This window comes from Neovison vison, chromosome 2 (assembly GCF_020171115.1).
Source record: "Neovison vison isolate M4711 chromosome 2, ASM_NN_V1, whole genome shotgun sequence".
Taxonomy (NCBI): domain Eukaryota; kingdom Metazoa; phylum Chordata; class Mammalia; order Carnivora; family Mustelidae; genus Neogale; species Neogale vison.
In genome coordinates this window covers 29,078,905-29,094,548 of record NC_058092.1, presented here as the reverse complement: position 1 = coordinate 29,094,548, position 15,644 = coordinate 29,078,905, and the positions used below count along the sequence as shown (strand labels likewise).

The following is a 15,644-nucleotide window of genomic DNA, read 5'->3' as shown; positions in this document are numbered from 1 at the left end:
CCGCAGACGTAGGAAGAAGCCAAGAAGCCAAGAGCTGGAAGATTGAGGAACTCCCCTGAGCTTGGGGTCAGGACATCAGGCTTCAAAATCCCTTGCAAGTCCTGGGAACAAGGGAGCTTCCAGGCTAGCTTAGAGGCTGCAAGTGTCGCTGCCTCCCCGAGGTTCACCCATCCTTAAGCCACGCCCATATTGTCTACTTCTCAGGAATGAGAGGCTAAGGTTTCGCGCTCTGGGCCATCGCCGCGGGCTCATCTTCCTCCCCAGGAGCCAGGCTAGCGCTCTGCGCTGCCCCACCCCCACGTTTGGAGGCTGGCGGGATCCCTTCCTTTCCCCTTCCATTTAGCTGTTCCGCCCCTGGCCTATGAAACTCCACCCCTCTACCTTCTGCTGGGGAGGATTGGTGGACCTCCCGCGGCGATGCCTGGTGATTGGTCCCCGTGGATGATGGTAACCAGCGAGATCCCGCCCCCAGAAGGCGCTAGGGTCTGGGGGCACTGCTCAGCGGTGCTGGGGCTGGCGCGGCTTGAGCCGCCGCCGCACTGACAGCTCGGTCTGCGGACCATGGAGACCGGCGCCGGCCCATATCCGCTGCGCCTGTTCGTTTGCCTGATGCCGCTCTGTCTGGCGTTGCTTTTGGGACCAGGGAGGCCCGGGACCGCTGAGGAAGGTGAGGAGAGTGGTGGCTGTTCTTGGAGCTTGGGATGCCAGAAGATAAGGGGCTGGAGAACTGGGGTTCTGAGGAAAGGAGTCGTATAGAGAGACTGGAGTCAGTATTGGGATTTGAAGCAAGCGGGCAGCAGGAAGCAAAGAACTAAAGAGACAGAGAAAACGGTAGCTAAGCAATGGGAAAGAGAGGGGTATTGAGGAGATCGGGCTAGAGACCTGGGAGGCCGGGGAAGAAAGAGCCCAGGAACCGTGGGAGCCAGAAGCGGCGTTTCAGGGGCCGGAGAGACGGACAGGCTGAGCGATTGGAGGTGGGAGGTGTGGGGGCGGGGAGATGAAGAGAGCAGAGGAGACAGGGAGATGTGGAGGTGAGATCGAAGTACGGGACGACGGTATGGAGCCCGAATAGCGAGGCAGGAGGTGGGGCGCTCTGATCGGGAAGGGGTGGCTGGGGCCGAGAGCAACCCGACTTGCTGGCGGGGGAACTGTCCGCAGTGCTGAATTTGGAGCGGTGACTACCCGACGCGGTCCGCGTTGCTGGGCTTGGGATTGCCTGCGGTATCAGAGCCCGCGTCTTGCCTCGGATTCTGGATTTGGGGAAGCTGCACACTGAACTGAATCCAGAGGCGTCATATCCAGGTGCAGAATCCCGAGGAGCTGGAATTTGAAGCGCTGATCAGGGGGTTGGGGAGCCGGATCTCTGAGGCTTTCCACTATGCAATTCTGATATGCTGTCAGTTATACCCAAATCGGGAGAGCTGTCGGCGGTCCTGCTTACAGTCTGCGATGCCTCTGAAGCCAACCCTCTTAGAGACCCTCTCCTTGGAGCCCCGCCCCCTTGTTTAAGCTCCAGCATTGTAATCTTCCAAGACTTCAGGATAGCCTGGGTTCCTGCCTCTGAGCTGTTGTTGTGCCGTCCAGACCAGTGCTTCTTTGGGACTGACACTGATGGCAGAGGAGAGAAGAGATTTTTATTTCTCCTGCTACTGGCAGAGTCTCTCCACTCATTTCCCCCAGAGGCCCTGGGAGTCAAACTAAGAAGGTTCAAGCCTCTTCCATCTTTGGTGACTTCAGATCTCAGAAGAGCCCCTGAATATGAGTGAATTTAGGATGTATGCAGAAATCCTTTAATATATTCACCTTCTCCCTCTTCTTGGCACTCTAGTTGTAATTTAGGGAGCCTAGGAAGGCAGGAGGAGGGCTCACTGACACCACCACCTCCATCTTAGAGACAATCTTAGAGTACTTCCATGAACTTTGTGGCAGGCTGAATAATGACTCTCCAAATATGTCCACACCCTAATCCCCAGAACCTGTGAATGTTATTCCAAAAGGCAAGAGACTTGCAGATATGGGTAGGGATCCTGAGATGAAGAGGTTATTCTGGATTATTTGGATAGCCCCGAGGTAATCACAATGGTCCTTAGAAGAGGATGCAGGAGGAGTCAGAGCCAAAGGAGAAGCCAATTTGATCACTAAAGGAGATTAGAGAGATGCATTTTGAAGATGGAGGAAGGGACCACAAGCCAAAGAATCTAGGGGGCTGAAAATTTTTAGTGGAAATGGATTTTCCCCTCTGAACCTACAGATGGAGCCAATCCTGCTGACAGCCCGACTTTAGACCAGTGAAGCTGATTTCCAACCTCCAACCTCCAGAACCGTACAAGAATAAGTTACTGTTATTTGAAGCCACTGAGTCTGTGACAATTTGTTACAGCAGCTACAGGAAACTAATACAGGTTCCTTCCCCAACAGTCATGGCTACATCTTTCTGGATTTGAGCTAACTCACATCCCACCCCTTCATGGGAAGATAAGGAATAGGAAAAATTTGTCTCTGTCCCCTCAGCAAATTTACAGTGAACTCACAAAAGGGTTCCTCCCACCTTCCTGACCTTCTGGTTTTCTGACCTCTCTGTCCTTCCTTCTCCATAGTTATCCTCCTGGATTCCAAAGCCTCCCAGGCTGAGCTGGGCTGGACTGCACTGCCAAGTAATGGGGTAAGTGTAACCTTTCTCTCCCTGTGCCAAGAATCTTCTGGTGGTCTGGGACTCAAATCCTTTGGTTCCTTGTGGTTACAGCAGCACAAAATGCTCCTCAGAGCCTGTGGTCTTCAGCAGCACTGGCTTCACGCCAGAGTGGCCTATTAGGAAAGGTTGTTTTTAGTCAGTCCAAGAAGAAAAGAAAAGGAAAAAAATATATAGCAAGGGTTAAACTACCTGTGTGTAGCAACATAAATGTGTCATCTATATGATCCAATGCTGGACAATACCTTGCATGTAGTAGACCCTCTAAGCAGTGTTGATTGATGGATTGACAGAACAAGCAAGACTTAAAATCCTAAAAGAGGCTTAGAAACTAGGCGTGGGGGTTGGGAGATGTGGCTCTGTGACTGCAGCCTGGTCACTGAATGGGCACCTCGTGGAGATCCAGGAGACTTCAGGCACCATTCCCAACTTTGGGGCTAACTCACGTTCATATCCAGTCAAATCACTCTCTCTCACTCTCTGGAGCCTCAGTTTCCCCACATATAAAATTATATATTGTGCTTCTTGTCTCCAACGTCTCTCCCAGCTCTGCATCTTATAATTTCAGGGGCCGGAGGTGGAGGGAGGGAGAATGAGGGATGATGGGGAAGGGGGTTTTCAGCTTTCGTCACCGCCAGGACTCGACCTCCTGGGGGCGCCTTGGCTCTGAGCTTCCCGCATCTTTGTTCTCCTCCCCAGTGGGAGGAGATCAGCGGCGTGGACGAGCATGACCGTCCCATCCGCACATATCAGGTGTGCAACGTGCTGGAGCCCAACCAGGACAACTGGTTGCAAACTGGCTGGATCAGCCGTGGCCGCGGGCAGCGCATCTTCGTGGAGCTGCAGTTCACGCTGCGCGACTGCAGCAGCATCCCGGGCGCCGCTGGCACCTGCAAAGAGACTTTCAACGTCTACTACCTGGAAACAGAGGCTGACCTGGGTCGCGGGCGTCTCCGAGCAGGTGGCAGCCGGCCCCGCAAGATCGATACAATCGCGGCAGATGAGAGCTTCACGCAGGGCGACCTGGGAGAGCGCAAGATGAAGCTGAACACAGAGGTGCGAGAGATCGGTCCGCTCAGCCGGCGGGGTTTCCACCTGGCCTTTCAGGACGTGGGCGCATGCGTGGCGCTGGTCTCCGTGCGCGTCTACTACAAGCAGTGCCGCGCCACGGTGCGGGGCCTGGCAGCGTTCCCGGCCACCGCGGCCGAGAGCGCTTTCTCCACGCTGGTGGAGGTGACGGGAACGTGCGTAGCGCACTCAGAAGGGGAGCCCGGCAGCCCCCCGCGCATGCACTGTGGCGCTGATGGTGAGTGGCTGGTGCCCGTGGGCCGCTGCAGCTGCAGTGCGGGATTCCAGGAACGTGGTGACATCTGTGAAGGTATTCATCGGACGAGGGGGTGTGGCGTGGGAATGTAGCGCGCAGGTGGCGACAGGGAGAGAGTGTGCGCTGGCTGAAAGAGGCAGGAGGGGGAGTGGAGAAGCTGTGGGCTGTGAAGCCCAGAGTCTTGGTCTTCTGTGGAGCTTTCCAGTGAGTCCAGCCAGGACCGTTGAATGAAATTACTAGAAAGTAAATTTGACTCTATATAGGGGGGCATTAGGGGCGTGCGTTTCAGGCACTATGATCAGCACCTCACAAAGGACGTCTCATTTATTCCCAACAATAAAGTAAGTCGCCAGTATCCCTGTTTTGTAGATGGGGAAACGGAGGCTCAGAGAATTACTAACACCTCATTTGCGAAGTTAGTAAATGGGGAATCAGGATTTGAATCCAGATTTGCCCAACTGTCAAGTTCCTTCTATTACACCATACTGCCTCCCTTAGGCATAGGGAAGAAGGACACAGCAACCCACGTCTACTGGCTGACGCATTGGTTACATTATAGAGTGAGCTCCCGTTCCCTGACCATCCGCAAATTGGAGGCTGGCTGTGGGATTCTTGAGCTGGAGAGAGAGAAAGAGGTCAGGAGTTTGCACTAGATGACCCAACTCTCTGAACTATGAGTCACTGTGCCCCCAAGGGAGACCCTGGTCATGTGCAGGTTTGGTTGGGTTCTCAGGTTTGTAGGGCACCAGGACCAGACCTCTCCTTTTCTTGCTGATCTCTGGCTCTGAGGACTGAGGGTAAGGATGGAGTATGGATGCTTGCCCTTAATGTAAAAAGAGCAAGGGATGATTCTTCTAAGCCACATCCTTTTGTGGATGGCAGGACAACAGAAATGAGTCAGGTATAGTTTCAACTCTTCAGCAGCTCTACAGATGAAAATGTAAAAATTGAAAAATTACGACAAGGTATTACGTGATCTAACAGAGGTATTAATACTGTGGTGGGAAGACAGAGGAAGAAATGACTAAAGGTATTCTGTCCTTTTTTCAATCGTCCATTCATTTTGACCTGAGAACTTACCAAATGCATTTAGGAGGGCTTATTTTATTTAGATGTTGTCACCATCTCTTTCCTCAGGGAGAACTTGTGGATTAGTAAGGGACTTGGAGGTATGAACCCTCCCAAGCTCTCTAATTAGGATTAGGATCCACTTCTGCTCTCCAGCACCCATTGCAACCTCTATTTCTTGCTTTTTTTTTTTTTAATTGAAGTGTAGTTGATGGCAACCTCTATTTCTGCACTCACCCCATGGTACACAGTGATCTACTTATGTGTGTTTCCACCACTGGACTAGAAACTGACCTCAGGCAATGACTGAATCAGTCTCGCCAGCCTCAGGGTCCATAACAGAATATGGCAGGTGCCCAGTGAAAGAGTATTGGGTGAAGGAGTGTGACACATATGAACAGAGTTGAGGAAGCCTAGAGAGGGGAGAAGCCAATTCTAAGTGTGAAGAAGGCCTTTCTTCCAGGCAGCAAAGCATTCTCAATTAAGAGATTGTCTGCAGAAACATGGAGGCAGGAGAGAATGTATCATAATTGGGGCTAGGAGCAAAGGGCCTTTGGGGGTGTAAGGGGTGTTGGGGCTGGAGAGGGGCAGGAATAGATCATGACGGACCTTGAACTTTAGAATAAAGAGCTTAGACTTTATGCTGTAGACTGATGCGGAGGATATAAAGCAGGAATCTGACATGTTCAGATTTATATTTTCAAAAGATCACTTGAGTTGAAATTACAAAGAAATGATTGGGGTAAGGAAGGATTAAAGACTAGAAAAAGATGGCATAGTAGTCCAGGAGAAAGAGCACAAGGTCTGAACTGAGGCAGAGATCACTGAGACATGAGGATGGGTGGGAAAATGAGCCGCGTCCACAACCCCTGGTCACCACGTGATGAGGGAGGAGAGAAGAGTCCTTTTTGCTTCTAGAGGACTGAGTGGACAGAGGATCATTCACTGGGGTAGAGAACACGGGACACTGACGGACTCTGAATTTATGATGTCTGTGGTGCGTTCAAGGGGAGGTAGCTAGAAAGTGAGTCTGGACCTCAGCAACAGAAATATAGGTACCACTAGAAGCCGTGGGTGTGGCTGGGACTGACCAAGGTGAGGTAGGAAGCAGGAGGGCCAGTGATGGAGTCTCACACAACAGAAGAATTGAAGCCCATAAAAAAGGACATTGAGGGAGAATCAGAGGTTGGAGGAGATCCAGGAAAGTGTGATCTCATGGCAGCCCCGGGCACATGGAGGGGTCCAGGAAGGAACAGCTTATAGTGTGGGTGAGCACTCAGGTAAGGCGAGCTTTGGACAGTGTCTGCTTGGTGGCCCAGGCAAGAGCAATGGAGAGAGAGAGAGATTGAGTAATGGAGAGACAGACAGACAGACCGGGCTCAGTAGGTTGGGGGATGGAGGAAGATGTGGAGTGAGAGTCAGGGAATGTGCAAAACTCCTGGAAGGCTGGATTTGAAAGGCGAGGAGAGGGGGTGGTATCTTAAAGAGGAAACCGGATTGAGACAAGATTTTGGCTGTAGATAAGAGCCTTGTTTATCTGCTAAGGAAGGAGCAGGTTGGGGGGTGGGTACCAAGTGGGGTGTGGTGGGAGCAGCCTGCCTCAGGGGGATGTATTTTATTACTGACATGGTTTAGAATTGCTGATGCTAGCTGCTAATAAAGTTCAGGTCATGTTTTAGTCAGCTTTATTGTTTTTAAAAAATATATATTTCTATTTATTTATTTGAGAGAGAGAATGTACTCACGGGGAAGGGGGAATGGGGAAGAGGGAAAAGCAGACTCCCGCTGAGCAGGGAACCCAATGCAGGGCTTGATCCCAGGACCCTGGAATCATGACCTGAGCTGCGGGCAGATGCTTAACCGGCTGAGCCACGCAGGCACCCCAGTTTTATTGTTCTTTAATACTCTAGAAATAATACCCTCACTGTCTGCACCTGAAATGGACCACTCTTACTGAGCGTTCCCTTGTTCTGTCACTGGGAAGAATAGGTAGAGAAGGAGTGATGTAAGAATTAGGAGCCATAAGACTGATGGGATATAGTCTGGGAGGCGGAGAAGGGGCAGGACCCAGAGTGGAGGAGGAGGCTGGAGGCCTTCAAAGGGAGGTGGCCCATCCCTTCATGTAGGCCTGGAAGGAAGGAAGGAGAAGGAAGGTGGGTGTAGATGGAAGTTTGTGAGTTTGATGGCCAGACCTTGAGGGAATTACCAGCTGACAGTCTATCTTCTCCCTGTGAGGTGGGAGGAGGGCATCTGGGCCAGTGGGCAGTAGGATCCTGGTCTGTTTTACGCAGTCTATCTCCAGGGTCTCTCTCCAGAGCACCTGGCTCATAGTAGGTGCTTAAAAAAAAATCATCCGATGAACAGATCAGAGTCTGGAGGAGAGGGTTTGGATACACATTGAGGGCAATCGTGCAGTCATACACACACACACACACACACTCAGAAACCCAGTCCCACTTCTGACTTAAGCTGAGACTAGACAAAAGTCACTTAAAATGGCATCGGCTCTGCCTTGAGGAATAGGCAACTGCGGAGAATGCCGGGGAGTGCTTCACAAGGGAGGTATTATTATTTTGAGCTGGGATCTGGAGAAACATAAGAGTTTACCAGGAGAGAAGGGGTTGGGGCACCTGGGTGGCTCAGTAGTTAAGCATCTGCCTTTGGCCCAGGTCCTGATCCCAGGGTCTTGGGATGGAGGCCATGTTGGGCTCCCTGATCAGCGGGAAGCCTGTTTCTCCCTCTCCCACTTCCCCCTGCTTGTGTTCCCTCTCTTGCTGTGTCTCTCTCTGTCAACTAAATAAATAAAATCTTTAAAAAAAGGATAAAAATAATGTAAAAATTTGTAAAAAGAAAGAAAGGAGAGAAGGAGTCAGAAGTGTGAAAAGAAGAGTTTAGTGTGGCATGGGTGGGGTGGTTGGCACTGGGGAGTTGGCCCAAGCAGACAGGCTCTCTAAGTCTCCACAGGGCACACGGATGCCCTTTGATGGGGTGGCATGAAGGGTATTCCAGACAGAGCAGCCAATTTGGATTCAACATAAGGTAGCTCTTTCTCACTGCCAGTACCATTCAGCAGGGGCACAGAAGAAGGTGGGCTCTCCATTTCTAAGCAAAGACTGTGGCTCCTGCTAGGAAAGCTGCTGGAGGACCTGGTCAGGGGAATGGAGCTAGGTGATCTCTGACACTTTGATTCTGACCTTGAGGAAGAGAGGGAGGGGCCAGCAGTCTGGAGGCTTTGTGAGCCTGCCCCTCAAAGCGAACCTCCTCTATGTAGAGCCTGTCAAAGTAGAGATAACCACTGCTCCGGGACACACATTTCCGGGACCCCAAGTGTCCACCAACACACAGAGAAAAGGAGCCTCTGGTCCTTTTTACGGACCGCTGTGAGACCCTGCAAACAGATCCCCGCTCTGACTTTACAGCAGAGGCTGGCAGGCCGTGGTTATTACCCCCACCTGGCTGATGGTTTCTTGAGACCAGAGAGGCATAGGGAGTGGCAGAGCCAACACGGGAACCCAGGCCACCTGAGTCCCAGTGGGGGCTGCTACCACCCACCAGACCAAGATGTTAGTGAGTCCATGCTCTGTTCTGAAGGCACATCGTTCCAAAGCCCCTGGGGCTTCAGAGACCCTGCCCAAAGCTCTGCTGCCCAAGCAAGACGGAGCCTCCAAGCCTAAAGGCTTCCAGATCATGGAGACCCTCAACCCACTCCCCTCTTCCTCACACAGCCCGAACATTCTTCCTGAGGGCTCCTGTGCATCCCTTCTACTGTACTATGTCTTCTTGGGGCCAGCCTTCCAGAACCAGCTGAACTAGAAAGAAGGCCAGGCAGGTGGGGGCAGAGATCAAGGTGAGAACCACTGGGACTCACAGAGGAGGGCTCTGGAGCCACTGCCTCCCTCCCGCCTGGCCCAGCTGGTGAGCAAAGTTTTCAAGTGGGCGTTAAGCAATTTCCACTTCAGGCCTGTGATAGAGGAACAGTAATTACTACCACGGTTGTGAGCGTGTTGTTTTTGCTGGGCTGAGCGGCTTACACTTCATCTCAGCTAATCCCCCACCAACCTTTTTGAGGTGGGTCATCTATGCAAGGCTCAGAGAGGTCGAGAGATCTGCCTGAGGCCACCAGCAACTAAGGGGTAAAAGCCCAGCTGCAAACCCAGGGGTTGTCCAGATACAAAAGCCTGTGCCCTCAACAGCCTGTGTCCTGGATGAGGCCAGAGAAGCAGAGAAGTGAGAGAAGCAGTGTCGAGACTAGAACCAGGGGAACTTCACCCTCCTCCCTCTACTGCCCTCCATCTGTCTGGCTCCACTTCTAAACTGCAACCAAGGGTGTCAGTTGAGGATCTGTGATGATGAACCCAAATGGTAGTGGTGGGATGTTGGGCTCCAACAACAGTGAGAGTGCGGGTGCGCGCACATAAGGAGAAGCCTGTGGGTGTCTGTCCCTGGGGAGCTGTGACACACCCCTCGGAGGCACCTGTCTTCTGGCCTCACATCAAGACCGGAAGAGTCTGGCTTATTTTCTTTCCCCAGTGGGCATCAGGGTAGGATGGTGTCTGCTTGGGTTGGAATCCCACCATTTACCCGCCGTGGGACATTGGCCAAGCTACGGAACCTCTCTGAGCCTTAATGTCCTCATTTTAAAAATGAGGATAAAATACATGCCTCACAGGCTGTTGTGAGGGTTCAGTGAACTACTGAAAGTAAAATAGTGTTGAGCACACAGTAAGCACTTATTAAGGGTCAGGTAGTACTGGGCGGTTGGGTCCGGAGCTGCTACCGCTTGGGGCAGTGCTGGAAGAGCGGAGACCCCCTTTCTCCGCACAGTTCCGGGACCTAATCTCACCCTAATGGGGCAGGCAGGACAGTGGGGGAGGGAGGAGCTGTGGAGGAGATCCCTCCTCACGTGGCTTTGCCCCGCAGCCTGTCCCCCAGGGTTTTACAAGTTGTCCTCGCGCCGGCTGCTCTGCTCCCCGTGCCCAGAGCACAGCCGGGCCCTGGAAAACGCCTCCACCTTCTGCGTGTGCCAGGACAGCTACGCGCGCTCGCCCACCGACCCGCCCTCGGCCTCCTGCACCCGTGAGTGCCCCCCTCCAAAGCGTTCGGGGGTGGGGGTGGGGGGCGGATCAGGAAAGGTCTGGTGGAGCGGTTGCCGAGGGCAGGGGGCTAGCCTGGAGACGGTGGGGAGCCTGGGGACCAGCGACCCAGACGGCGGGGTGGAGGGAGGGGACCCTGGGATGGGGATGGGGCCGGGGCCTGGGATTGGAAGAACCAGGACGAGGGTCCCGAGACGGAGGTCAGGCTTCTTGGCTGGTCCTGGAGTGGACTGCCCCTCGTGCCCGCCCCCCCACGCCGCCCCCGCCGTCACCTCACCGTGCGCCCCAGCCAGGAGGGGACCTCCCGCCCCGCACACTCTGTTCCGTCGTGCATCCTCATCCCCTTCCCCTCACTACCCTCCGCGCGCTGGCCCCCACGCCCCCCTTCCCTGTCCCTCCCGCCTCACTGGCCCCACACCACCCCGTCCCTCCTCCCCACTCCCCTCAACCTGCGTCTGCTCCTGCCCTTCCCCTTCACAACCCCCCGCCCCGCCTCCCCCCGCTCGTCCCGCTGACTGCTCCCCCTGCCCCCCCTCCCGTCCCCTCAGGGCCGCCGTCGGCGCCGCGGGACCTGCAGTACAGCCTGAGCCGCTCGCCGCTGGCGCTGAGGCTGCGCTGGCTGCCGCCGGCCGACTCGGGCGGCCGCTCGGACGTCACGTACTCGCTGCTGTGCCTGCGCTGCGGCCGCGAGGGCCCGGGGGGCGCGTGCGAGCCGTGCGGGCCGCGGGTGGCCTTCGTGCCGCGCCAGGCCGGGCTGCGGGAGCGCGCCGCCACGCTGCTCCACCTGCGGCCCGGGGCGCGCTACACCGTGCGCGTGGCGGCGCTCAACGGCGTGTCGGGCCCGGCTGCCGCCGCGGGAGCCACCTACGCGCAGGTCACCGTGTCCACGGGGCCCGGGGGTAAGGCCGCCCGCCCGCCCCGCAGCCTCCCCAGCCTCCCCGCACCGGCCGCCCTCGCCCTCCGGGTTTAGAACGCGCGCCCCGCGTCTGTCCAGGAGGCGAGGCCCCCAGCCAACCTCCCGGACCGCGGGGACCCCCGCTGACTGCCGGCCCTTCCCGAAGACCCCGGCGGGGGTGGGGAAGGGAAGGGACTGAGGACGCGGTAACTCGAGCGGTGGCGGGCGCCTCGGGGGACGGTGGGAGAGAACCCGAAGGCGCCCCGGCTCCCGACCTGGCAGAGAGCCCGGCACCACGGCCCCCCTCGCAGCCGCCCTGCCTCTCCTCTCCCAGGGCAACCAGGCGGACAGCCCTGCAATCTTTTGCCCGCCCTTTTCAAACATTTCAGCAGGAAAAGCAGAATCGTCCCTCCTCTTGTTCTCTCTCAGCAAAAGGGATTCTGTCGTGTGTCCCCCAGCCTCCATCCCTGCCGCATCGGTCACCCTCTTCCCTGGTCTTGGCAGAGAGCAAGGAGGTACAGCAGGGTCAGACTCTAGGGACGCCAGAAGTCACTGGCCAACCCGTAGCAGTCACGTGTCTGAGTCTGGGATAGAGATGAGGAAATAAAGACCTACACTCCTTTCGTGCTACACCTTCCCCTTTACTGAAACTGACTTTTCATTTGTCTTTAATCCCAGCTGGGGTACAACACCTTCAAGTAATCCTTCAAGTATCCTTTGCAAGAAAGATAAGTGAGTGGTAGGGTTTCCGGGTCTTTTCCTGTCTGAGACCCGACTGGTTTGTACTTCCCTGTCTTCTCTGGTAGCTGTGTTGCAGAAAGGTCTGAGGCCAGGATAACTTTTGTCCTTGTGTAAGTAGCTTGGATGTGTGCATTTGTAGAATTCTGTCACCTACTAGTGAAAATAAAATTTAATCACTATTGATCTCTTTTCATTGAGTTTGGCTGGTACCTAGCAAAACTTTTGATCTGCACACAGTTTTTTATTCCTAGAAAAGAACTTTCTTTTTCTCCCTGTTACTGCTTTGACTAGAATTTCTGATAGCTCCAATATCTCTCTAAGAATCTCTCTAAGCCTTAGGTTGTACATCTATTTTCTGATTCTTAAATCTTGTCACACCCTTTATCATTTTTAGCTCTTAATCCATTTTCTCTGCCTTTTGGGAGAGATTTCCAATGTGTCTGGTTTTCTGGAGTAACAGTTTTGTTCTTTTTTTTTTTTTTAAACTATCTCTACTGTGACTTAACATTTGCTATTGCATTTACATTAAAAAACATTCAATATAGGAAAAGAAAAAAGCACCCATAATCCTGTTACCGAGAGCTATACAACTATTAATATCTTGGAGTATATCCTTCCACATTTTTTTCCTATCTCTATATCCATATCTAGAACCATCTACTATAAAATCCCTTTCGTATAATATATGTGATATGAGATTTTTATCTGGTGTTTCATATTAGCAATCCTGTTTTTGATATAGATGGATTTAAAAATTCTGTTGAGGAGATGCTGTTTCCATTTTACTAATAAAAATACTAAGCTTCCACTGATTGAGTGCTGCTCTGTGTTTGGCATTGACCCTGTGCAGTATGATTTTCTACATTCATTCATTTAAATGGAATGATAATCATCTTTCAAATAATGAAACTGAGGCCTGAGAGCCTCAGTGAATTGTCCACGTGAATTGTCCAAAGTCACCCAGCTAGGAAGTGGAAATCCTGTGCTTTAGCTCCTTGGCCATATAATGCTTTCACTTTTTACTGAACTTAGAAAAAAAAAATCAGGACTGGATGCTAATTTTATAAAATGCTTCTTAAGCATCTTTCAAGATGACCTTATGTTTTTTTCTCCTTTGACCTATTGGCATGATGAATTCTATTCACGGATTTTTCTTTCTTTTTTTTTTTAAAGATTTTATTTATTTGACAGAGAGAGAGAAATCACAAGTAGGCAGAGAGGCAGGCAGAGAGAGAGGAGGAAGCAGGCTCCCTGCAGAGCAGAGAGCCCGACGTGGGGCTCGATCCCAGGACCCTGGGATCACAACCTGAGCTGAAGGCAGAGGCTTTAACCCACTGAGCCACCCAGGCGCCCCTATTCACGGATTTTTCAATGTGAGCTCTTTTTGCATTCCCAGATTATACCCTACTGGATATGAGTGTATTATTCTTTTAATATTTTGCTGAATTAATTTGCTTATATTTTACTATTTTTTTCACATACATTTACAAGAGAGATTAGTGCTTTTTTAAAAAATCGTATTCTTTGTCAAGTCTTGCTGGCTTTGGAAAAGGCATCAGGAAAAATTTCTTCTTTTTGTCTGTTCTGCAACAGTTTAAATACCATAATTATCATTTTTTGAAGGTGTGCAAAACCACTTTCGGGGCCCTGCACCTTCTCTGGGGAAAACTGGATGATATTCTCAACCCTTTCCATACTTTCTGAATTAGTTTTGTTAATTTGTGTTCTTGTAGCAAATATTTTGATGAACTTTTTCTTATTCAGTAACTTAGAAATGTACATTTTAAAACTTTCTTCAGGGGCACCTGGTTGGCTCATTTGTTAAGTGTCTGCCTTCAGCTAGGTCATGGTCTCAGGGTCTCAGGGTCTTGGAATCAAACCCCACACCAGGCTCCCTGCTCTGGCGGGAAGCCTGCTTCTCCCTCTCCCACTCCCTCTGCTTGTGTTCCCTCTCTCGTGTGTCTCTCTGTCAAATAAATAAATAAAATCTTTTAAAAAAAGAAAAAAAAAGAACTTTCCTCAGTATCTGTAGCTAACTTTTCTTTCTTCATGTTATATGTTTGATATTTCCTTTTCATTAATTATCCTTGCTAGAAGTTTATTTTACAGGTTATGATAAAGAATCAGGTCTTGAATTTATCAATTTCAGTGTTCTGTATTTTTGTCACTTATTTTTTGGTTTTACCTTTATTGATACTGTCTTCTTATTTCCCCAAAGTCTTTTTCTAGGTGAGTTCAGTGCTTAGTTTTGTTTTCATATTTTAAGCCTATGAATTTTCCTCTGAGTATAACTTTGGTCACATCCGTATGTTTTTATACCTAATATAACACATCCTTAGTATGATCATTTTGGGGGGGATATATTCACATACCCTTAAATTTCACCTACATTTGAAAATGTACAATTCAAAAAAATTTTTAAAAATAAAGTGTACAATTCAGTGCATTTTCATATATTCACATAGTTATGCAACCCAGCACATTCTCATCACCCCCAAGAGAAATCTAATAATAGTTATTCCCCATTCCTCCCACCCCCTCTAGCACCTAGTAACCGTTAATCTACTTTCTGTCTCTATAGAATTGTCTGGTCTGGGCATCTCGTATACACAGACTTATACACTATGTGGACTTTCATGTCTGCCTTTTCTTGTTCTTCAGCCTAATGTTTTCAAGGTTTGTCCATGTTGTAATGTGTATCACCACCTCATTCCCTTATATGGGTGAGTAATATTCCATTGCATACCACAATTTTATTTATCTATTTATCAGTTTATGGGCAGTTTTTCTACTTTTTGGCTATTTTGACTAATGCTGCTATGAATAGTCATGTACACGGTTTTGCAGAAACATGTTTTCAGTTTTCTTGAGCGTAAACATAGGAGTGGAATTGCTAGGTCCTATGAAGTTATAGACTGAATTATATCTCCCCTAAATTTGTAGGCTGAAGCCCTAACCCCAGTGTGATTGTCTTTGGAGACAGGGCCTTTAAGGAAGTAAGGTTAATGAGAGCATAAGGGTGGGGCCCTAAGCCCAGAGGACTGGCGTCCTTCCAGAAAGGGAAAAGAAACCAGAACTCCCATGCTCTCCCTGTGCCTACGCAAAAGGAAGGCCAAGACAGGACACAGCCAGAAACAGCCGTCTGTAAGTCAGGAAGAGAATCCTTACCTGAATACTAAGGGTACAAATCTGTAAACCTCTCTAGCTGGGAGTTCTAGCCTCTAGAACTGTGAAAAAAATCCATTTTTGTTGTTTGTGCCATGGAGTCTGTTGTGTCTGATCACGGCAGCCCTAGCCGACTAAAACATACAGTGGCTTTTCATCTTTTGGAGGAACCGATGGACTTTCTGTGGAAGGGGCGCAGTCTTCCAAAGCGGCAGCTCCACCCCACATTCCGGCGGGGGAGGGGCACAAGGGTTGCAGTCTCTCCACCTGGCCCTCGAAACCGGTTTCTGTCTTTGTTGGTTGCAGCCATCCTCGTGGTTGTGAAGCGGTATTTCCTTGTGGTTTGGGTTTGCATCTCCTGACTATCGACCTTGAAAGTCTTTTCATGTGCTGGGTTTTCTTTTTGTCCTTGAGTTATGAGCTCTCTCTCTCTTTAAAAAAATCTATGTATTCTGGATATTAGGTCTTTGCATTTTTCTAAGTTTTCTAAGGCCTTTCTAGTTTTCTAAGACTGCTGTAACCAAGTACCAAACATTAGATGGCTTAAAACCAAAGCAATGTGCTGTCTCGCTCTCAGAAGCGGGAAGTCTGCAGTCAAGGCGGCTGCGGAGCCTTGAGTGCTCTGGCTGCTCTGGGGGAGGATCCTTACTTGCTTCCAGGCTCCTGGGT

General features: G+C 51.0%; 1 protein-coding gene across 1 annotated transcript in view; it reads left to right on the top strand.

The window, feature by feature from the left end:
• The first annotated feature begins 561 nt into the window (after positions 1-561).
• Positions 562-15,644, top strand: part of EPHA10 (EPH receptor A10) — a 38,231-nt gene continuing 23,148 nt past the window's right edge. Inside the window, exons 1-5 of the mRNA XM_044237835.1 lie at positions 562-667; positions 2,598-2,662; positions 3,389-4,067; positions 10,002-10,157; positions 10,723-11,073. Of these exons, the coding sequence (XP_044093770.1) occupies positions 562-667; positions 2,598-2,662; positions 3,389-4,067; positions 10,002-10,157; positions 10,723-11,073 (1,357 nt within the window). The remainder of the gene's footprint in view (positions 668-2,597; positions 2,663-3,388; positions 4,068-10,001; positions 10,158-10,722; positions 11,074-15,644) is intronic.